This window comes from Prinia subflava, chromosome 16 (genome assembly GCF_021018805.1).
Source record: "Prinia subflava isolate CZ2003 ecotype Zambia chromosome 16, Cam_Psub_1.2, whole genome shotgun sequence".
Taxonomy (NCBI): domain Eukaryota; kingdom Metazoa; phylum Chordata; class Aves; order Passeriformes; family Cisticolidae; genus Prinia; species Prinia subflava.
In genome coordinates this window covers 7,874,169-7,898,995 of record NC_086262.1, presented here as the reverse complement: position 1 = coordinate 7,898,995, position 24,827 = coordinate 7,874,169, and the positions used below count along the sequence as shown (strand labels likewise).

The window sequence follows — 24,827 nt, the reverse complement described above, 5'->3', positions numbered from 1 at the left end:
GACATAATCACAAATATGGAAGCCTGCAACAAAACCTCTGTATTTCACCTTGCAATTAAAGTTGCTTACATATAATCAAAGTGTATTTCAACAAGAAAACATAAAGCAGTATTTTAAAAATCCCACAGTATTATATTATTTGAACTTCCATTTTATAGCCTTATAAAAAACAAACAAGAGAATTATAAATACTGCAAATCCAATAAGTAACCTCTAAGGTTACAGACACAGCAGTTAGAACACAGGAAATGCCAGGCTGAGTGAAGTCCAGACAAACTTACTCTGGCCCTTCTGCATACCCAATATTAAATTTTATTGCACATTAAAGAATTCTTGTGTTTTTGTCTCTCTGCTCACTTGCTGGGGAAGCCTGGAAGGAGTCTGATGAATGCAGTAGATAGTTTACAATAAATATGCCGTGGAAGACCAACGTCAGCTGAAAGTGTATGGCACAGTCACATAACCACTGTGACTTCTGTTCAGCTCAGTAAGATTTTTAGTGATACACATGAGGAAATGGGGACTTCAAAGGGATAACTTTCCACAGTTTTAAAATACACACTCATGCCAAACACTAGAATTTATTTTCTTTAGTAACATTGAGCATTGTTTGCATAGAGCCTGCTCTGGAGGAGAGACAGCTTCTGGATAGTGGGGACATGTTTTTTCTTGGGCACACAGTGCACAAAGGAGGTTGCTTTGTGCTGGAAGGGAGCTGCTGACAGAAACGTCTCTTCCTTTCATAACCGCAGTTAAATGCCCTGCCAGGAAGGGAGGAACGGAAAACAGATCTTCAGCCACCTTACCCAAGCTGTGGAAAAGAGTGTGATGAGAAAGAGAAAACAAGAATACACAGCTTGCCAAATATAGCAGGAGTTAACGTGACAGTAGGAAAGCCAGCCCTGGAAGGTTCTTCATTTCTATCTATGGGACATTAAGACATCAGTAGTATTGTACTCCAGAGCAGGTTGTGGAGATAGCAGCTTCCCTCAAACACACAATTACTTCATTACAAAGAGTGAAAAGGGCTTAGTTCTATTTTAGGGTGGCTTAATATAAAACACTTGTGATCTGTGGAAGGAAAGATGACAAAAATATATCTGTGTCAGATGACTCTAGCTACTCTCATGGCCAAAATCTCTTATATAAAATGGAACTCAAGTGCACTGAATCCCTCATAAAACTGTTACACAGACTATCCCTACAGACAATGTGTCTCTGTTACTTCCCTGGCATTTGTCAATAAAATAAACTACTTCATCTAGACCAAGACAATTGTGCCCAGACAGATCACACCAAACAAGTGTTATCACCTGGGTCACAAAACGGAACAAATGCCCTGGAGAAATCGCTGCCATTCAAGACACATCCTGAGTGAACCAGCTGGTTGTTTTAGACTTGATTATACTCAAAGCTACAGTGTTAAAACATTCCTGAGTCATAGCCAAGGTCTTGGTTCTGACTGAAACTCTCCACTGCCAGCCTCTCATTTCCAGTTTTTAAAACAGCCGTACCTCACCTGCTGTTAGCATTGACATGCGTTATGGAAAAAAAAAGCACAACTCACCTGGTATTTTGGGCATTGTTCTTTCGGATCAGAGAACGAGGAGGATGAATTGATTGAACTATCCAAGGAAGAAGAGCTGTCTCCTCCAGGCTTTAGTTGGCAACATTTCCCAAAAACTCTCACTTGAGCATCACTGCAGAGTTTCTGAAATAAAGACAACACATTTGATGCACTGAGACCCATGACCTGAAATCACTGTTGGCATTGTACTTACCTGTTTGAGTAAGATATTTAACAGCTGAAAGGCTCATGACACAGAAAACAGATAATAGAATATATACCCATATCTCTTGCAGCCTGGCTGTCCAAAGGAAAGCTGAGCTCTTTTATTTCCAGTTAGCCAGGAGCCAACAGGTCACTACAGCTCCATCTTCCTAAGTAGACTTTTTTAGACCCAGGATTAGGAGAGAGGATGGTACCAAAGCATTTAAAGGAAGGATGGCAATGGCAATGCCCACCTTACTCCCTGTGCCTGCTGGAGTGGAGATGACACAGGAGTGTAAGCACACAGGAAGGAGAAGCTCACCAATAATTATCAAGCAAGAATAACACAGAATTCAGGAGATTCATGTTACAAGGGCAAGTGGAGAGAAAAGATCCTGTTTTTCACAGATCTCTCCCTAGCTGTGTCTAAGCCCCCTAGTCTTTCTCAAGAGTGGCACAGAGGTGACACATTCCTTACGTTTTCTGTATGAGGGAATTGTGAGGCTGAAAATGGACAAAGCTGAAAAACACAGTGTTAGAGAACAGCCAGAAAAGATTCACGAAATTATGGAGAATCAATCCAAAAGGTAAATTCTGATAGAGATTCAGAGAGAAAGCACAGTAGAGAAGAGAGTTTAGAGGGCCCAGATGGAGCTGGAACTGATGTACAGGATGGGCAGGATCTGTGTCCACTCTACATAGAGAATTATCCATAACTGGCATGGGAGATGCTTCACTGTGTTTCATTCACTATTTAAAAACATTTGTGATTCCCTTGAGAATCCCAGCATCCCAAGCAGAATCAGCATCCACCAAGTTAATGCAGTTTACACCAGCATTGGCACTGCCAACCCTCTTCACCTAAAGATCTCAACGTATTTTTCACACACTCATTACACTTCAGCACACCCACGTAAGGTTGGCATTATTTACATCTGCTGGTGGGCAGCACTAGGAGACAGAAACAGTCTACACTGCTCAAAATTCCACACTAACTCTGTCCTAAGACTTCCTTAATTACCATTTCCTACACTATCACCAAGCCAGGAAGAGCAAGCTGGAAGCAAACCCTGCTGAAGGCAAGGTTTAAGGGACAGATGGGAACACAGAAGTGCTGTTTTATGTCACAGCTTCATCTCTGGACTCACAGCTCTCTCCCACAAGCTTCCCCTTCATCCAAAAACATGACCATGTCTCAACCTTTAAGGAAAAAGCATAAAGTGTGAAATAGCCAAGGCACACATTAGCAACTCCATGACTGCTCAATAATCAGCAATAGCTGTTCAAAACGATGACTGGCCTTACTGCTGTAGAGGGATGAAAGTCCCATGCCTCTGTCCTAGGTTGTCCAGGTTATTTTTTAGGGACAGGTGACTTAAATTTGGCCCAAACTATGGGTGAGGTTTAACATAGCAGCAGCAAATAGCCAGGATTATAAAGCCCCACGTGGCAGCCTTCACTGCTGCTCCCCTAGAGCTGCTGCCACAGAAAGCCTCAAGGAAAAATGTGCAGAGAAATTAGTAATTCTGTGGCAGAGGGAGGGAACTGTTCACTTTCCCCCAGCCCTTTGCTTTCCTGTCACACAGCAGTGTCCTCTCCTTTCGACATAGGGGAGAGCTCGTGTAAATCCTGCAATATGTAGATTTGCTAATGGCTGTGAGGATCTGTGGCTGGAGCACAGTGCACAATGGCTGGAACATGTGAATGATCATCATATGACTTCAGTAGGAGCTCGTGAACTAGAATTGCATTTTATCTCTGACACAAACAACAATGTCCTAGGCTAGGCAAGCATCATGTGATAAAACCACATACAATCCACAGGGTTACAGCAGCTTTTGCAGGCAAACCACATTTCAGCTTGCATTTTCCATCAGATGTTGAAAGTTCCTTCTAAAATGTTACAATTATAACTAAGCCTCCTTGAGACTGTAGAAATGCATTTACTGACTTTACAGGAGAAAATAAAATTCTGTCCATTAAAAAGAATAGGGTGAGTTTGCAAATTAATTACTTTTACATAATTTCTTTTCATTATCCCCACATTTTTCTGCACAGAAGCTTTCCCTAGATCCACTGGGTGGTCGGGTAACTTGAAGTAATAGTTGCCTAATTTAAATAGCAAACCAGGAAAATGGCTGTTTGGTTTTTGCAGTGGAGTTTAATGAACCAAAACTCCTGCAAGGAGTCCTTAAATGAGGTCACAATCTTTCAGCTCCCACTTTTCAGAACCTTGTGAACAGTAAATCCCCCCTAAAATGCAGATCACGGATGAATTCTGGAGTTTGCTCTTTCACAAGCTTTGCATGTGTTTCAGATGAACTCATTGGACAATGAGATCAAGTACTTGCAGTGACCCTCTCCTCTGCAATTTCTGACTCCAAATGTCAATGAAATTTTAGATGCTACAAATCTCAAGATATTATGCATCAAAGGAATGGGATTACTTGCATTCCCACATAATATTCCAAAGACATTCAAGCCAGGTTTCCAAAAATAAAAGAAGTAACCTAATTATTTAAGAACCGTACAAAGGAACTTTTCAAAGCTGTGAATTTTCTTCCCAAGTAGACAGAGTTGTGTCAAATCCAGTCCCTGGGTGGGGTGGTGCTGGAGTGCTCTGAAATGCCCGGTTTTGCTGGAGAGCAGAACATCTGCTGGAAGGATGCCGTGGACAGCTCTGCTCCTGGCTGCCACACTGCTCTCCCCGCTGGGGTCACACTCTGTTCTCTCCCTGCCAGCTCACTGCAGATACCACCCAGCTCCAAAGACTTCTGGCAGTCCCAGTTCTGACATTAGAGGTCATCGTTTGCTGAAAGTCTTGGAGACATATCAGGTAGTTCTGAAGAAAATGTGGAGTAAATGTCTTTATAAGGGTACAGGGTACAAAGCAGTTTTCTTCCTCAGTTCCTCTTCTGGAGTCTCTTTTCTCCACATCTGTCAGGAAAGACTTTTAACTCTTTGACACAAAGTCTCTATTCTCCTCAGCAAGTGGGAAAAACACGCCCAGCGCTGTGAATAGGAAGAGGGATTTCTGCTGGGCAGATTTTGCTTTGGGGATAACAAGAAAGTTGTAAGGAGCCTGGTGTGTTGAACTAAATCACACTCTGTGTAGGTGCATTAGGGCTGTGAGTGAGTGACAGAAGGGAAGAGAAATGTCATCATATGCTTTACTCTTTTTTACCTCTCTGCAACAGCAGGTGCTCAAATACCACTGTGGTGGCAGTGATAGAGAAATTTCTATTTCCAAGCAAAGTTGGTACTCTTCAAGAACTCTGCTCCTCATTTTCAAAACAGGCTTTCCAGAAGAAAAAAAAAATCTCAAAACAGATAAATTAACTCTTTTGCTGTATGTGCAATGAAATGTATGTATCTACTACCTAAGACATGGGAGTAATCTGAATAGGCACTCATTCTTCCCCTTCAAGTCTCATATAAAAATCCAGATATCTTTCTTAAAATGCAGCTGCCAAGTGCTACAATCTCTCTTTATTTCTAGAGCTGTCGAGTTCCCCTGTTACTCAGAGGTCAGTGAAAGACGTCAAGACAACCCCTTGCTCCCGTACTCCACTAGTATTTTTCCATGTCTGTTTAGAGAGAATAAGCAGAGCTAAGAAGGTGGGACTTGATCTTTGTGCTTACAGCTTTATCCATCTGCTCCACTTCGCTCACTGGAAACCTGTCCTGAGAGCCAGACAGAGTCCAGAGGCTCCATTTCACACAACTCACCTAAAAGCAAAAGGCTCACTATCCAATTACTAATCCCTCAAAGCAATTTGCTGCTCAACATTTATCCAGTGCTGGAGTATATCAGAACATGTGGCTAATCCTGGCTTGTTTCAAAGAGCATGCCATTTCTTCACTTTGGGATAAATATGACATTCGCTGTAAAAGAAATTGCTCTGAAGGAGATCAAGTATCATATGACCTTTTAGTGAAATTATTCAAAGATAAAGACAACAAGTGGAAGAAGTGAATTTTCCATTCTCCAAACTGAAGTTCCCTTTGCACGTCTACATCTCAAATTCTGCATCCCAGGTCTCTCTTTCATTTCTGCAGAAAACCAAAACAAATGCTATTTCTGAAAACCTTCTTCTGCCTCTGGGTCCTGGCAACAAGCAAATGCCCTTCTCTGATTCCTTGTCTTTCCCCCTTTCCTACCACATGCCCAGACTCTAGATCTTTGCTCAGTACAGTGCAGTTTGGATCCTTCTTTTTTTCCTCCCTTCTCCTCCTCATGGTCCCTTGTGACACCTCTCCTTCCTCCCTGTACTTCAAACCTTCCTCTAGGCTGATCTTTAAACTTAAGAAATCTTTTAGCTCCTACATGTCCCATCAGCACCTCTCTCCAGCCAGATCCCCAATGTTAACCACTGTCTTGTTCCTCTTTTCAGCTTCTTTACTTCACTCCCCTCTCCTCCCCCATGGCACCATTCCTGTGGCATCCTCATCCCAATCAACTACCAGCCCTTGGAGGCAAACTCCTCGTACTTCAGCTGGCCTTTGCACACTGGCAGTTATGGGCACATAATTCCTGCACCTCGCAGTAAAACACAAGCCAGCCTTAGTGTAAGCTGAGTATGGATGCAGTGTCAAGGTTGGGAGGCCAAGCACAGAGAAAGGCAGAGCTGAGGCTGACAGCCCAGCACTGGCTGGGCCACAGGGCTGCTGCACCTTAAAGAGGAAAAGGAGCTGCCAGTTGTGCTCATTTGAAATTCAAAGGAGGCCTGGTACCACAGCTTTTTGAGAAGCACACCTGTGTTCACACACAGCTCCTGGCTCAGGAACACAGCCCACAGCACTGGGAGGAGAGCAGGGCTGGTGGCACCTGAGAGCAGAGAGCAGGAGGGGTGTCAGAGCAAAAGGAACAGACCAGCACAGAAGAGAGTCTAACAGCAGAAACCAGTCATAGGCTGTAACTCTATCACCTGCACATCAAGTAACAGAGCCTCATTAGAAATGAGATACTTACTGCTATGAGAACCAAAAAAATAACTCTCCAGAGGAGACAGTGGCTCAAACCCACAAGCTTGCCCACTGAAGTTCTTTGATACCCAGAAATCCAAGGGATGTGGATGCTTATGTAGAGACAGAGGCTGTTGAGTGAAGGCATCAGTAATGCCTCTTCCTCATACCACATGCTGCCTTGGCAGATTCAATGTGCAAATGCCTGTTCTGATGCCTTTTCTCATGACCTAGTGTCACAAGGCTGGAAGGGGCAGCCACTCTCTTTCTGGGGTGCCCTGGCAGAACTCAGACACACAACTCTCTGGTGCTAAGGAGACAGCAGCCTTTCCCCTCTGCTGCCAGAGCCCACGCCCTGGAAAGCTGGGGAAGGACCTGTCCTGCTCAGCACCAAAAAAGGTATAGGACTCACAAAGGGGATCTCTCAGCCTCCCACACACACAGTGCCCACAGCTGCCCGCGGCGGATCTCGGATCCCCGCCTGGCACAGCCCTGGGCCAACATTCCCGCTGCTGGGAAGAGCAGCCAGCCCAGCCCTCACCACCAGACTGCTCAGCAGCCTCGCCAAGGTGAACTCCAGCAACACTGGAGGGACTTCTCCTGAGCCCTTCTCCAATCAGGGCTTCTCCTGAGCAACTAAAATATTGTAGTGGCCATTCTGCAAGCTCTTGACAGCCTTCGCTGTCCCACTGTGCAAAACTCTCCTCAAATTCTTGTCCACTTAATATTTACCTTTACAGAAGATATGAAGAGGCTCATTTAATATCCAATGAAAACACAAGGCCCTTATTTATATTATAGCCACATTTTCCTCACAGGTAAGATAAAACTAGTAATGCTTTACTAATGAGAGCCCAGCTTGGTGTGAGCACAAACTCAGCAATTTTCACTGATCAAAAAGCCAGAGCTTACTGTTTTATTTCTTGAAACATCTGTGTCTGCAAAGATTTTCTCTGATGCTCCTTAAATTTTATGACCACATCTTCCCTTACAGAATTCAATTGCCTGAACCATGGTCAACCTTAGCCCACCTCACATAGCTTTTAACATATGTATTATATATATAAAACAGACCAAAATACATCTCACCTTGCTGCAGGCATACAACTCTTAAATTATAATTGCTCTTATGTCTGATAAATAACAAAAAATGGGAACTGAAAAGCACAGCACCATAAAGCAAAGTGAAACCCTCTTGACTCTCTGATTTAGACTGATCTGACTTGAACCAGAACAGTCTGGCCACTACCAGGCACTCTTGCAGATGTCTCCCTGGTGTTATTTATAGATACAGAGGTGTAAGTCACGTTAGGAAATGGGGGGTGAGGGGGAAGAGATGCAGAAAGCCTTGCTTTTTGTGGGGTGCTGAACAGATACCCTTTCAGAAAGGAGAGTGCCCAGCCCACACATGGCTGGCTGCGAAAGGGCAAGAGTGCCTTGGAATGTGCTTAGAGCCAAGATCTGGCTTTGTATAGGCAGGGTGTGTCTTTGCTAATGAAAATCACGATAAAGAGCAAGAGAAATGAACAATGCAATCCCCTGAAAATGGCCACTACATCCTGCTAACTGCACAAGCCCATACTAAGCTCACATCAAGCCAAGCTGAAGACTCTCCTGCATGTTTTTACCTGCAAACTTTTGTTTTATGAGGAAAGTTTTGCCTGACATGGCATTATCTGAATGCTGCAGAAAGCAGGTACATGGCAAGCAAATGTTTCAATATATTCTCTTTCAAACAATCCTAATACTATGAAAAATAAATACATCAAGTTCCTAGAGATGACTTCTGGGTATTTCAATAGCCCTGCAAACAGTTTTCCTCCACTAGTCTCATGTGGAGATGGTGACTACAGGTGTTTCCCTCCCCCTCAGCAAAGAAAAGGAAAGATTAATATGAAACCATATCAGCTCCAATATCAGCCATTATCCTGTTGTTGAGATGCCACAGTCAATGAGCTTTCTGAAGTAACCCAAAACAGTGAATTTTGCAGTTCAGTGTGCAAGTACACATCTATCTTAAAGAGGTTTTAGATTTTCAAGAAATTAATTTAAATCTGGCAAGAGGATTTATACTCTAAGTTATTTTTATTAATGAAATAATAGTGATAAGCACAGCCAGCAATTCATACCACTAAACCACTTCTAAAGATCTCCTGTCTTTAAAAACCTCTTTTCCTGGCAAGAACATCACGAAGAACAGGAACTAATAGGACCATTCCAACAAGTCTAAATTAAAAAGAAAGATGCAATTTTTTAACATTTGTGAAACTTGTTTTATTTCACAAATTCTCTATAAAAACAAGGAAATTGGGATCTTGATTTATGGCTATAAAAGCACTGGAGTAAGCAGTGAAGAAGCCTAGAAGTTTGTGCCTGGTAAGACACAGACTCCAGGGTTTGAATATTGGACACAGGGTTAGGAGCATCAGGCTGGCAGCAGGCTGGAAGAGTTTGGAAAGCCGGATGAAAAATCTTCTTGCTGTACTCCAATACTCAACAGGAAAGTCAGGCCTTGGGGGTAATGTGTTATTTTGTGTACTCCTGCTTACAAAAGGACTTCTGTAAGTCCCATAGGTAAAAGAGCTGGAATCATTAATTTCAATTCACACCATGCCTTCTGCTTGCATAGCTTAAAATGGATCGTGAATGTTCTCAGAAAAGGAAGTTCAAAGCAGTGAAATAAGTTGTCCAGCCTCACACCCCCACTTTCAGTAGCACTGTGGCCAGAAATTAATCTTCTGGCCAGAGCCCTTAGAAGGAAGTATCCTCATCTGACCGCATCCATTACAGTTTCAATTAATAGATTACTATGCAAATCATGCCAAAAGGAAAACCAGAGTTTTCAAGTAGCCTAATGTGAAAAAACTGTCAGCAAAGCATACAAACAACAATTGGCAAAAGTTAAGCAAACAGGACACAAGAGGACCCGGGGCTGGGGGGACCTCCTGATTAAGAATCCAGACCCCACCATGGCACAAATACAGATCAATAAATCCCAGTTCATGCCCTGTTTCAATCCCCACCATTGCCTGTTGCAGCCCCAGGAAGGAATCCTCACTGAAAGAACAGAAAGTAGGTAAATCCCAGAATAAAGAGATCACTATAGCATATAAAGCTGGTAAGAGTGAAACCACTGAAGCCCAAACAATTTGCAACTTAACAGGCATTTAAATACAGCCCTGCATATTGGTTAATGTTTAAATGTCAATGTGAATAAAACAGAACATATGCAATTTATCAATTTGGCCATTTGAAAAAATACAACTATAAACATGTAAATTAGCAAAACACTCACCGACACTGAAACATCCTCTATTTTTCTTTTAGCACTGGAATCAAATAAGACATTCCGTCCTCTTCTTTCACAGTCCTGATACACGATCAGTCGGATCTGACTTGGGTCAAACTCCGGCAAAGGCCAGCTTTAATTAAAAAAGAAAAGAGCAGAAGGATCAATTACCACAACTCTTTATTACACTGCTCTTTCTACATTATCTGTATATACAACTTGATTAAAACATAGAGTCAAGCAAATTCAATGCCATTTCATCAAACCCTTTGATCCTGTAGCCAGAACTACGCCCTTTGTTTTCTTTCCTTTCCCCAACGTGTGCCAAATTACACTGTCATCAACTGCACCAATCCTCTACAACTGCACAAAATTATGTGTGCAGCATTAAGAGATCTTGTGCTCTGTATTGTGATATGTTTTCTTCAAGTTCCAGCTATCTAAAATCAACATCATAGGAATTAGCTTTTGTGTTAAAAGACACAAAAAAATCCCAAGAGAGAACCACCTGGTTCTCTCCACATGAGCCACTGTGACTCAAGGGCATGGTCAGCAAACCACACAAAGCAGTCCTAACACACCTATTCCCAAACTAGTTTCCAAGGGAAGGAGCTTTCCTGAAGCCTCAGAACCTTCCCTAGTGCCACTACTCCAGAGGAGGTCTCAAAGGGTAAACTTGCAGGGATCAGGCTTGGAAACCATTCCATAATCTTCCCTTTAAGGGTGCTTTGTAGTCACCATCTTTTCAAAATTTCCATTTTAAAAAGCCTGCCATCACTTCAATGCCCAGCAAGCATTGTCACCAAAGCATTGGCTTGGGAATCCATTTTCACTGACACCATCTCAATTCTTGGAAGATAGGAAACAAGATACCTGCTGAAACCATGAGGAATCATCTTTCAGATAGTTTGCAAGCCATTTCCTAGATCAAGTGAAATTCTCTCCTCCTTATTCTTGGCTTTTAGGCAAGCAGTGTTAGCATGAACCTCAAGAAGCCAGAAACAAGGCACTGGAACAAGCCATTAATGAAGGATACAGATTCCCAATTTGCAAGAAGCTGGACATGTATTTCAGCAAAAAGACACCCATAATATGGGTTAAACCTGGCATGTTAGACCTCAAGACAACACTAAATTTTCCACTCCTCGGGTTTCCTGCTCTGCACCCATGCTTTATGTGACCAACAAGTCCTGTAACAGCAGAAAAATCCATTTCATAACCAAAGCCATCACCTATCAGAAGTTTTTAAGGCTGCTCAGTTTAGGTACACAAGTTTTACAGCTGAAACCAAGGTGAAACTAAGCATCAAGACATACAGTTACATGTTCTCCTGAGATGAAATTTATTTCCTAATCTCCCCATCCCCACCATTTAGCAACAAGAGAGAAAAACGGAAGCTGAAGAGAAGATGGTGTGCAACAAATGTCCAAATCAACTTATTACAAGAAAGAAAACCTTGAGCAACTTGAGCTGAAATAACTTCATGTCTACATTTGAGCCATGTACCCTTCTCATTTGGGCACCTAAGGCCAAGCGTTACCCACAGCATGAAATGCCTGCACGAAGTGCAGACACCAAACTGAGCAAATTCTGTACCACAGCCCAAGCACAGCGACAAAATCAGAGGCAAGCTCACACTTACTGGAAGCTCTCCTAATTAACCCCATCTTGGATTTCAAAAAATGCAAGAAAACACAAATCCCTAGTTTGACACATGCCTGGGGTGTTACCAACAGAGTGGCACAAAAGGCACGAGAGCTGGGATGGTAACTGGTAAGAGCATGACTTTGGCCAGAAGAGAGGAGGACCACTGGATAAACTGGCATCCTGGAGGAACAGCCCCCATATATTTAGTCCAGAAATGAACATTTTTTCCAGATAGGCCACCGTGGTTCCCATAAAGAAATTGTATGACAATAACAATGAATTGCTTGCCAAAAGGGTGCTATTGCTTGCTCCACGTTTGAATTTCCTTCACACTCAGACAAAAGCATGTCTTCCATTACCTAGTACTTGTGATATTTGACTTTGAAATTACTGGCAAAGAAGGCAATAGCTGTTCCAGATCTTAGGAAAGTCTACTTATAAAAAGCTCCAAGAGCAGATTACACACTAAGAGGAGAGAAAGCTAAATATAAAACTCTTGCTGTATTCAGAAACATACTCGATGAAGTTAACAAGAGCTTGTTTACTTCTCAGCTTCTTCACATGACATTTTAACTTTCTCTAGACAAGCATTTAATAGCTATTATCCATCATAATTTGTGATAATTCCAAAGAAGCGCTATCTCTGTTACATAATAGCATCCTTAAGCACATTTCAGCCTTGCAAAAACATTCCCTGGCAATAGCGGGCCACTTCCCAAACCAGAAGAGCCTTTCAGAGAGCTGGGGGAAAGTTCATTCAGACAGACAGTAAACAGAAGGCAGCCTGGCACCTCCAACTCACCCCCACCAGCGAGGGGGAAGCAGGACACAGAGCTTTGCATTTGTGTTAGCAGATTTAAAATACCGTTAAGCTTGATATCTGAATAGATTATCCTCAGAAACATAAAATTCCTGCATGCAAGAGGCATTCTCAAAACAAATATAACAGGGCAGCACTCCAGCGCTCCTCTTCAGGCAGATGAAAACTGACCTAGATCTTCTGAATATAATTAGTTCTGTTTATAAATGGAAACTAACTTTGACATTTAACTGATGTTTTCTTGAGATTCTTACAGGAAAACCAGGAGACATGGAATCAAATGTTCTAACAATGTTAATGAAAGGTGAGTCTCCACTTCTCACACTGCTCTGGAAATGACAGCTTCTTAATGAGGACTTTTTTCCTGCATGACCTATCTGCCACTCTTTGATCTTTCCTTGAAAATTATTAGATCTAAAGAAAAACCCCCAAACTAACCCAGGACAAAAAAAAAAACCCAAAAAAACAAAAAAACAAAACAAAACAAAAAAACCTACACAAACATAAAAACCACCACCAAGAAAACCCCAAATACCTTTCACCAGTAGAAGTGCTTGTGACTTTGCCACACAATGCTGTGAGTTTGGGCATGGAGCAAGAGAAAAACTGGTGATAAACAAATTCCTTCTAAGCAGGACACTGCTCCTGTGGAGATCTCCACTACACAGGTGGGGATTCCTCTAGAATGAGATGTTCAAAAATACCTACATGGAGTAGAAATCCACTGATGTGTAAATACCGTATGGGATGTTACAGAAACAAAACCCAGCTCTCACACGATGTTAGACTGGTTGAGGTTGGAAGGATCTTCTTTCTGGAGGGCATCTGATCCAATGCCCCTGGACTGACACTCATGAAAGTACAGAGTGCAAAAGAAAAGTGATTATTTGGGAGAGAAAGGGAAAATCCCATATGATTAATGATGGAATTATTAGAAACTAGCAACAATGAGATCAAGATCTGAAAAGTGGTATTTTAATGCATATTCACACTTAAGCCCTACTGTTGCTCAACTCTTGCCTTTTTGTGTCCTTTCTGCTTTTCTGCCTTTTTTACCTTCAATCACCAGGAATATTACCTGTAGCTTCCATTTACAAATCCATTCCATGCTTCCTGACACCTCTACTACAGAGATTCATAGCAATGCAGAATTCCAAGTGGTCTCTAAGGATGAATTTTCTTGTGTTCCTGGAGTTTATTACCACCATCAATATTTCTCAGCAAGAACTGAATGGCTGTAAATTGGTATTATTTCACTCTGTGCAAGTTTTAATAGATGACACAAGAGTCACAGAAATCCTTCATTACCACCTCAACAATTAAAATACAGGATTTTCCCCTGTAATTGAATCCCAGTACATTCTCTCCTCCTCATTCCCACCCAGAACATGAACAAAACTTCTTCATTACATTTAGCTTAGTATTATCTTCCATCCTGGCTGAGATTTTACTTTTAAAACTGTTTATATTAACATGGCTTAGATAGTATCTGGTTACTTTTTAATAAAAACAGATACTTTAGGGATCTTAAAGTAAAGCAACTGAAGCAAAATGATCAAGATGTTAAGCAGGTAGGAACTGGAAAAGAGTTTTCTAAAAGGTAAAGTTGCTCAAAACCAGAATAGGACTAAACATGTAAAAAGTTGAAACTATCAGTCAAACTATTGTTTTCCTACATCATGTTACCCATAGTTATAAAAATCGCCTGGTGATGAATCACTTGGAACTATTTTTAAAAGCATCTACGCAAATGATATTTATAGTTTATGCCAGCTTATCTGTTCTGCATGGTTTTCATGTTAGCACCTTTTTAAAGGGTGACAGGAACCACCCAGCAGAGCAGACGGGCCCACCTTGCCCCATGCTCCCCTTGGAGGCTCTGGCAGAGGGAAGCATCTTCATCCTGCTAGATGAGCATCAGAATGGAGGCACAGGGACTCCAGAGCTAACCTCCAGCACCTGCAAGTGATTCTCCAGGTATTAGCCCTGTTGCAGTGGTGCTTAGAACAACCAACTTCTACACAAGCTTTTGACACAGGCTGCATCTGTCATGAAGAGCTAACATTGTAAATATGAGACTGTTCCACTGAGTGCACTGGGATTTCAGATGTACATCCACATCAAAGCACACTCACCTGTACCTGTACAGGTCAGTATACAGCACCCTGCAGTTGCTTTGCTACAGGTGAGGTGATCAAGTCCGGAAGGAAAATGGTTCTTGCTTAGTCCAACCATCCTATCATACTCCTGTCAGCCCTGAGACACCTTTTCCAACCAGGAATTCCCTTCTCCTGCCCAAATGCCTCTGTAGATTTCTATTATCTGTTATCAGATTCTTTTTTCTTTTAGCTTTGAGAAGACACAACAAAAGTCAAGTATACAGAATTAATGGGGAGGGTCATATACATACTTTAATGCCTTGTTAATTCACTTATTATTTGACCATTATTGCACAAAACAGCTGTACAGACCATTCTGAAAGATCACAACTAATTTGGAAGCAATGAAAACAGAACTGTAATGTGTGTTAATGATGCTTGCAACTTTGGAAGACCATCTTAGAGGCATGGGCAGGTTATTTATTTCTTTAACAATGGCACCTGAAACAAGAAAGAACTTTCTCAGGATTCACAAGACAAGGATGATCCAGGTTGCATGGCTGGTTTCCAAAGCTGGCATTTTAGGACAGAGATTCCGTTTAAGTGCTGGTGACATAACACAACCATAAGGTTGCAAGGAGGAAGAAAGTTCCCTAAAGTAGAGAAACCACGGGGCCTACACTTAAAAAAAATGTTGCAAGACATTTGTCTTTACAAGAGCCGAGGTCACGTCAGGGCTGTGTGACTGTGGTGGTGAACACTTGCTGATTGTGCACAGAGAAGCAGCGTCTGTCCCCGGCCAGGGCAGGGAGGGAGCCCGTGAGCGCGGATTGCGAAGGAGCTCACCCAGCCCCGGGTGACTCTGCCCTCTGCCACGGTGACCTCAGCTGGGCCTGCACACAGTCAGAGGACAGGGGTTCTGCGTAGCATGGAAGAACAGATCATCTCAGGGACAGCCACCCCGACTGCTTGCAGTGGTGACACGTCTCAGGTTTATCCCATGGAAATAATGTTTCTTTAAAACACAAAAAAAATCAAACCAAGCCCCCTTGCTTTTTCATCTCTAGAAAGAGGGTGACATGTCCCCAGGCACCGCAGCACTGTGGGGCTCAGCTCCCTGCTCCATCTCTAAGTCGGTGTCATTATTCACCAGCTTAGCAATCCTCACCTGGAACAGATGCACTTCTTGAGCTCCAGGAAACTTGTGCTGCTTATGCTAAGTACATATTGTACACCAGGAACAAAGTGCGTCAGCCAGGTATTTCACAGGTATGACAAATTTGGACCTGAACTTTAACCGGCTGCCAAGCTCCTTGGCTCTGTCCAATTCTTTATCTGTACGTGAAGCTGACTTTAGTTTGTTTTCATTTTTTTCTCCTTTCTAATGAGAGTCACTTGACTCTCATTAAGATACCTAATTTATACTCTAATACATGAGTCACATGCTTTTCCACAAACAAAAAGATGTAATACTGACAGGTTAGGTGCAGCCTAGTCAACACAGTAATCATAATCTGGAGTGTTATACTGAAAATAAATTGGTGGGAAGGTTTTGTGAAAGCTGTGTAGTACGTTGAATAACTTTGCAATTCATATACCCTGCAGAATTTACAATCACTATTAATAATTTCATAAAATATTTTTCGGACTACTTCACTTATGTCATTTCAAAAAGCACCTGTTCAGGTTTTAGCTGATTTAGGTACATGCATGCACGTAAATATTTCCACATACACACACAACTTTTGAAATATGTTATAATTAAAACCACACACAAAAGACACACAGCTCCTTTCAGTTAAATTCACTAGCACTGAACAAAATTACATTATTCAAGCAGACTGCATTTCCCTTTGCAAAGTTACAACATTGAATTAATTCAGGCAAAAAACATTGCGCCCTTTAGCATAAAATTATAATAAGAATCATAAAAAAAAATCGCTAGAAGATTCACATCACTGGAAAAGAAGTATTTTCATCACAGGGAAAATAATAAGCTTTCAAAGAATTAAAATGATGTCAAGAACTGTGCAGTGACCATACCTGGGAAGCATCTTTGTCCCCCGAGCAGTTCCAGTTTTGAAAATCCCTATAAACTCCTGTTGTGCCTGGCTGCCAACTCAGGTTAATAATAGCAATGAGCCATATTCATCCAAAACCACAAGACTGTCAGGTGACATATCAAGAGGTCTGAATTTAACTCAAACAAAAGACTCTCCATGCTGCAATGCAAAAGCCTTAATCCTAGCAACAGGAGCACGGAAACCACCTTAAGGACAGCAGTGTCGGGGTTTGCACCAGGCTGCGTTTGCGCTGCCCCGGGGTTTCATAACCCAAATCCTGCCCCACAATTCTGCACAGCCTGGGATTTCTGCTCGAGCAAAGCGCGCCCGTCTTCTCCGCTCCTTCGTCTGTTCCAGGGCTCGCTGCAGAGAAGATCAGCGGGATTCACGGGGAAGCCGAGCGCTGCCCTGTCAGTGCCATCCATGCGCCTCCCGGCCGCCACCGCACTCGCGGCCCCGTCTCATGACCGAGCCCCGGTCCCCCGCGGCCGCCGTCCGGCACCTCCGAGCCGCGGCCGCCGGGCATTCAGCCCGCTCGGCGGGGAACGGGGGCGCGAAGCAGGGCGGCCTCCCTCAGCCGGCACCCCCAGCCCTCACATTCCCGGGAGCGGCGGGATGCTCTCGGCGCAGCCCGGGCGCGGGTGGCCGAGCCCGCGCTGACAGCCATCATGTGACACAGCTGTCACCGCGGGCCACCTGCGGCCGACAGCCCCGGCGGCTCCCCGCGCTCCGGCCCTCCCTCACACGGCGGCTCCTCCGGCGGGGAAGGGAGCGAGGAGCCCCCGGCCGCCCCCGCTCGCTGCTGCCTCTGCGGCGCGGCTCCCGCGTCCCGCCCGGCCCCGCTCCCCCTCCTGCGTACGAACAAAGAGCGCACTGTGTGCTCAGCGAGGGCTCATTAATATTACACGGGAAGAAGCGGCCATGTGCAAGACAATTGGATGGCTATAGACGGGGGAAAAAAATTAAATCGGCAAAATGATGCGCTCAGAGAAAACCCGACCAACCCGGGTGGCTGTAAACAAGGTTTCCTCATTGTGCTCTGGGTAACCCGGGTCACGCCAGGAAGGTACCCAGACATCACAACAGCAAAGTGCATTTTAACAAACATTAAACAGCAAATAACTATTTAACAAACTTTTATCTCTAAACTGTGCGGGAGGAACGAGACAGATGGACAGGGAAGGGAGGAAGGAACTGGGCATTCAAAAATGCAATGCACATTAAAAGCCATCCAGTCTTGTCAAAGGCATGGGTGGGGCTAATCACTCATACTATTGATTCTGTATGATCTTCGGATAAAAACTCAAGTCATACATGAAGGCAGAAGGCTACAGCAGCATACTTTCTTTTTTTTCCAGTGTCTGAAAACCTACTGCCAATATTTTAAACATATAAGCAGCAAAAATAGATTTATCATCAGGATCTCCTGTTCCAGTGCATCCCACAGCCCCATGCTCTCGATGGTTCCCCTGTACCACAGAGTGGGTGCACCAGTTCATGGGCTTTGGTTCCAAGACCACACAATCCCAAGAGGTCAGATGTTGCTCATCCTCTGGAATGGATTCCAAAGCAGAACATGAAGCTCCCTGTTCTGCTGTGCATCTTGTGGGTTAAGTTCAGGGAGAAATCCGTAATCTCTAGCTACCACAATGGTTTTTTGCTGTTTTATAGGATGGTAATATTTTTATGTTTGGTGCTGCACATGTGTTTTGACACAAAAGCAGCAAAACTAGGAGATAAAACCATTATCTTTTGTTACCACGCTTTACAGGAAGTTTCTCTTTTAGAAATGAATAATTGAGGCCCTGATGCAGCGAACACATACATTAAGGATTTGGCTTTTCATATATGACTAGTGCCAGGGAACTCGATGGAATAACTCACATGGGCAAAACTGGGCATGTGCTGGTTACAGGACCCATGCCTTAAGCCCAAATCTTGCCTTTAAAGCTGAACACCAAGCTTTAGGAGATAAGAGCAGTAACATCCCAACACTCCTACCTACCTTCTTGGTCTAGCCAAGGAATGTGCAGTGCACAATAACTTCCTTTACCTGTGTGGCAAAGGCACCACTCTCTAAAGGTTATTGATGTCAAAAGTGACCTTTTTTCTTGCACATGCAATGCTGAGAAGTGCCATGTATTATGTAAACATTTATTTACAGGAGTAACATCTAAGGTTTCCATTTTACCAGGGTAACCCGATGCATATTAAAAGAAGTCCTTTGAAAGCTGACCCAGCCTCCATCCAACAACTGACCAGGAAAAATATTGGAAGGAATGTCTCTGCAAATAGAGACAGATTCAAATTGTACAAAGAGTAAACAGTGCTTTAGCCAGATCAGTGAATATTGCTTGAGGAAGGAATTCAGATATTCAATGTTTGTTTATACACCACTCTCATATCCAAGAAAACACTGGAGCATCTTTAACAAGAGATATGCATCATTCTCTTCTCTAGGTGTATATCCATGCCTCTCTTTAAAAGGGTGAAAGCTTTCCTTTGTTGTGTGTCTAAATTTTGAGCTTGAAAAACAAAGCTGGTAATATCACCCTGCTTCAGAAAAACACTTAAGTTAAAAAAAAATAAAGTTATCAAAATCTCCAGCTATAGCCCATCACCTTCCAGGGAGATATTTCAGTATCCATGCACATGCACCCAGCTGCAGATGGGAAAGATGCAGGTGATGGTGTTCAACCACATCCAGCAGCCCAGAGCCCAATGGACCCTCTGCAGACCCCCACGCCCAACTGAGGCTGGGGCATGTTCTTAAACACACAGAGAAGCCAAAACAACCCTCAAAACCAAACAGCACCAAAAATAATCACTCTATCCAAAGGCACTTCTGAAAACACTTAAAACTACTGCAAAGGCTCAGATGCACATTTCGGGTATAAATCATCTGATTTTAAACCCAAGCAGACAACAGAGTTTGTTCCAACCACAGGCTAAAAAAGTAATGAAATTATTAATTTTTGGTCTTCACTGCCTTAACAAGTTTTTTCAGTCTTTCTTCTGGAGGAAGGCTTCCCTCACACACGTTGCAAATGCACACAACAAAGAGACAGTGAGTGAGCCAAGAAATGTTTATTGCTTAGTAATGCACGAAGGTAGGAGCTGGAAGCCACACTAGATGAAAACAGAGAAAACCAATTAGGATTTTATTTGAAATCTGACTAGAAATACTTGGATACCATTTCTCTACAAAATACTTGCCTTACTATGATTACCACTGAGCTAGATTTCTAAAAAATATGCTTTCTGTGCATTTTTGTATCCTTGCAAAAAAATAAAATATCCTCACCTCTGGAGAGGAAGAACAGAGATGAACCTTAAAGCATGAACCTTTCATATATACCTGGAGCACATATACAAACCTGCACACACAAACATAAGCCCAGCCAAAGGTTAGCAAGAGCCCAAATAATGAGAAAGATCACTGCAAACAGCCCTCAGGAGTTTCAAAACCTTGGCCCTCTATTCTTTAAAGGAAAACAGATTGTTAAATGCTGAAAAAAGTGCTTTTGATATGAGATTAGAAAAAAACACCAGCAAGTTTATAAAGCCTCCATACACAGGATTCCCACTACCAGCACAAGGTCTCATGACTGGAATAAACTGTCTCTACCAGCATCATAAAGGAGCATCAGCAACTACAAATCTGCCTATGAGCACTCTTGGAGGGTAGGACATGAAAGAATTCTCTCTCTTTTAAGAACATGGAGACCTCAGCAGATTGACTGTCCACTGCTGTGATTTTTCATGTCACGATAAAAATGCTGAACAAAAATAACTATCAAAGTAAAAATCTCATGCCTGGTTAGGCTTCTCAAACATTGGTGTTCATTTTGTGTCACATTTCCAATCGCAATCTACTATAGGACACCGAACAAACCTCCATAATACCAACTGGTACTGCAAGACAACAGGGCATTTTCCCCCTGCCAAACAGTTGTTTTATTGTGCACACTCGGGTGTGCAGAGCAGACTCTTCAGCTGCAGCTATTAAAAATAAAGTGTAAATAGCTCAGTATTGTGTGTGTTTAATGAAAAGTTGGGGAGAAGAAAGTTCCAATACAAATTGCTTTTGATGAACACAGTTGGAAATAACATAGTTGTTGGAAATAAAGACTATCCTAAAATCACCCAGAGTTATGTAATGCAGCAGAGGAGGGGGGCAGTGGGGCAGTGTGGGGGGCAGTCTGTGTTCCCTGCTTTATGCTGTGCAGTTCTGGAGATGTCGTGATAGGTACAACAGTCTTTAAATCCGCATACAAAACTAACTTGGCAAAACAAAATCAAGCTCACAAGCTCAAATTTATCAACTGTAAAGTTTGCTTAGGGAACTTAACGGTGAATTGATGCTTGTTATTTTGGAAACTGTGAATATTAGTAGATGAGACAATGAAAAGACAAACGACAGTCAAGGCTGACTGCAAGACCTCTCTTGTCATGAAAATGAAGACATCTTAGAGGAATCACTAAGGCTCCACTATTGTTATCAACCCTAATATTAATAATAATAATAAACCCTTGAAAGATTCCTGATGGAATAAAGGTACTTTGGCTGAATACTCCTAACATTTTCATTTCTATAACAGACAGATAGTGAATTCCCTGTATTTATATTCAGCTTAGAATATCTTTAAGTCTTTTATTTTCACGCACTTCCCAGAAACCATAAGGACTACGGCAGTTTTATTCTTTTTGCACCACTGAAAACTGAGATTTTCAATATATTACTTCAGGAGACATTAAAAGAAAAGCTGCAAGGTGCACAACCGAGCTGCCGGTGTGCTCTAGCTATGCCTGACATGTCAGCTGATTCTTGCACCAAGCAAACACATCTAAAGAAGCTTTTTTTAAAATCAAACACATACATCTAAAAATAAACACATTTTAAAAGGCTAAAAGACTAGACTGTAAACAGCTGCAGTTTTTTTATGTCATGCTTTTTAACCTGTGAGCTGTACCAGGGTGGGTGATGCTGTGCTCAGGGTGCCAGGAGATAGTGCATCCCTGCCAGGACATCGGCCCAGACCCTGCATTTTCCACCTTGAAACCCCCTGGCCAGGCTGCAGACAGCCAGGATACCTCCAGCCTGGGAATGCCACTCCGTGGAGTTCCCAAACCTCTGGAACCTCCAGTGCCAGCACATGACAGCCACAAAACCTCCAGCTGCAGACACTGCCACTGCTGCACAGCCCTGCCTGCCACCCAGGAGCCTCTGCTGTGTCAGGCTGCAGGGAGACATCTGCTTATGCTGATTAAAACATCCTGTAATACTTGTTTTGTGAGTTTTATAAGGGGAAAAAATATGGCCTTGGTGGTGAAAGTCATACGGTGCAGGCAAAGCAGCAGGGGCTTGGAGCATTCCTTGGCTCCAGGCCATGGTCCTGTAATTGATTAAGGTGGCTGCACTTGTGACCGAGTGATAATTGAGAGCCTCATAAATCTTCACACAAGTTATTTGTCACTCAGAGATGGAAAGCAATTGTTATGGACCTTCATAACGAGCTACAAGTGGTAAAATTACAGCTAATATTAAAAATACCGAGAAAGTCCACAGATCATTCCCAACTTCTTTGCTCAATGTTCACATTCTCTGTTAAATTTCCAGGAGTGTCAAATGCACAAGACTTTCAGCTAAATCATCCCCAGCATGAACTCAAATAATTCCAATTCCTCAAGATTATGCTGAGAACTCCCCAGTCTTCCTTTCCCCTACCCCAGATCTCATTTATCTGCATAGGCAGCATTGCTTTAGCTGAGGTCTACGTGCTATTCTTTTCTCTGCAAAAAAAAAAAAAGAAAAAGAAAAAAAAAAGGCAGAGCTGCAGCTGTTCAGGGTTCAAGAAAAGGAAGAAAACAGAGGTAAGTAGTTATTCTCCAAAGATTCACAGGGATCAGTGCCTGAACAGCATTTTACTCTGTCCCTCATGTGACTGTTTAATTAGGTGTTGATTCACTCAGTCATGAGACACAAGGAAACAGGGCTGCAAGCCTCAACGTCAAAGTAATGCCTGTTCTGCCAGTTTCTGTATTAGCAAAGCACAAAGGGGACATCCAGTTCTCAGAAGCAAAACTTGTGTTTTCTTGCCCATAAACCAATCCATCACATCATTTCAACCCTTCCATATGAATTATTTCAGAGGAAGATGCCTGTGAATTCCCTGATTAATCTCGCTTATGAGAGCCAGGACCAGTGCAAGTGTCCACAGGGTGAGCTCCCCAGCCAGGCTCTGAAGCCCTGAGAGCAGAGTATCCCTTTCCATCTGGTAATCCAGGTCCAAGCTGCTTCAGGATATCAGGCTTTCTTCTGGGGTTTGTTTGTTTGCTTTTGGAAAAATAATACAAGCTATTTTTCCGTGGCTTTATTCCTGTTGTTAAGTTAATTTCTTGGCCTCCTTAGCACCAAAAAGCTTTTCTGTTATGGGGTCTTGTTCCCATAGCAACAAGCTTTAAAAATATCAAAGAAATTTTCAGGACATGGTAAACCAATTTCACAAACTGTGTACGTTTGTAATAGGAAAAGCTGGCAGACAATTATTTATATGTACTCAGTTCAAACAAGGTTTGACGTAGGGATAATCCCAAACTGCTGGTCTCAGGCAAAAGCCTGGGGTTGTAGGGAACTACACTGAACTTTGGCTTGCTATGCTATAGTCATTTCTCAAGACAGTCACATAAAATTAATAGATGATGATCATTTTTTCAATGAAGGTGGCATTTAAGCTCAGTATTAATTACTGAAATGCATTAAATGCCAAAAGCTTTTTTCCTGAAGAATACAACCCCTAAACCTTTGGTTTTAAACACTGTGTGCTTGTAGTCTCGCCCTCCTCATTCGGGTACATTTTACCACTTATTTAAGACACATGCCCAGTGCTAAGCACATCAGCAGGTTCACTGGGAGCAGCCAAACTACTCACAGACTTAGAGCACATGCCTAAGCCCAGTGCTGACTCAGTCTTACTGCCCCCATCAGCTTTCACCAAAACCCCATCTCAGTTACACAGGAACAACTGCAAACTAAAGGCAGAGGATGATTTTACAAACAAGTATAACAAATTCATATCTGTGGAATGAAATTCCAGGCTGCCCTTTCTGTACATGATGCTCATTAGTATCAACATCCCACAAGTCCTAATGACAGATACTCTCCATGAATCAACAACTGCCTGACACCAGTGTTGGTCACTTCACCTCTAAATATCCTCCAACACCTTCAAATGTCTGATGTGGCCAAATTCTGCAATCTTTCTGCACACAGAGTGGTTACCTGCTGCCATAAGCCCAGAAGCCTTTACCCATCCCTTTAGATAACCCTCAAAATCCATAACCATGAAGTACACTGCATTTCAAGACTGTTGCCAGGCTCTGAACCAGAAGGAATTAGGAATGATTTCACAGATCAACCAAATAACACTAACGAATATCTAGGTGGACTGGAGCTATCCTACAGCTGCTTTTCAGGAGGGAAGACTTTTCTAACTTGGCTCCAACCCATGCACTGAACATCCCTCCCTTACTGGCTCTACGAGTTAAACAGGCCCCTACTTAACTTGCAGAAGGGATGAGATCTTGATTTGTGCAGATATTGCAAGAGCCCCAAGACTACCATGAGGCGCCTAGACTGCTTAATTCTCCAAGGCAAGAGTCATGCTGCTCAACTGTTTTCCAAATTAAGCATGTAAAGGTGACCTGAAACTATTTCAGGTAGATTTATATAGAGCAGACACTAAAGACATTGGTTGACTTTACTTTTATGTAACTTGTAAGGACAAATAAAAATCAGATGCTTGAACAAGCCACAACTTCATTAAAATAGAAAAAAAAAAATACAGACTATCAGAATATTGGAGCAGCCTGGCACCTTCAAGCAAATGCACCTTAACTGTGAGGTCCCAAATGCTTTGGTTGCCCATACCAGAAGAACATGTAAAAATGCATTTAGCTATCAGCTAAGGCCTGCTCAACCTTTAAACCAAGCTTAACAAAGTGCTCTACTGCATTTGCTCCACTGTGCTTTGCTCACTGCCAGAAGGAGCTCTGTGCCCTGAGGCTTTCTGCCATCCCCTTCAGTTTTCTAAGTCTCACTACATGCTCACGGTTTTGGGTTTCCAGGAATGGTAGGAATGGAAAATACAGTGTAGGACTGGCCATTGCCCAA

At 42.7% G+C, this 24,827-nt stretch overlaps 1 protein-coding gene across 3 annotated transcripts in view; it reads right to left on the bottom strand.

The window, feature by feature from the left end:
* The window catches only part of FNIP1 (folliculin interacting protein 1), a 64,614-nt gene that overhangs the window by 26,306 nt on the left and 13,481 nt on the right, over nucleotides 1-24,827 (bottom strand). For 2 of the 3 annotated variants that reach the window (XM_063413389.1, XM_063413391.1), the window contains exons 2-3: nucleotides 10,032-10,158; nucleotides 1,568-1,711 (exon numbers count right to left, since the gene is read on the bottom strand). In XM_063413389.1, coding sequence (XP_063269459.1) covers nucleotides 1,568-1,711; nucleotides 10,032-10,158 — 271 coding nt within the window. Of the gene's footprint in view, nucleotides 1-1,567; nucleotides 1,712-10,031; nucleotides 10,159-16,634; nucleotides 16,801-24,827 lie in introns of those variants that run through there. The other variant, XM_063413390.1, reaches the window with a different exon arrangement.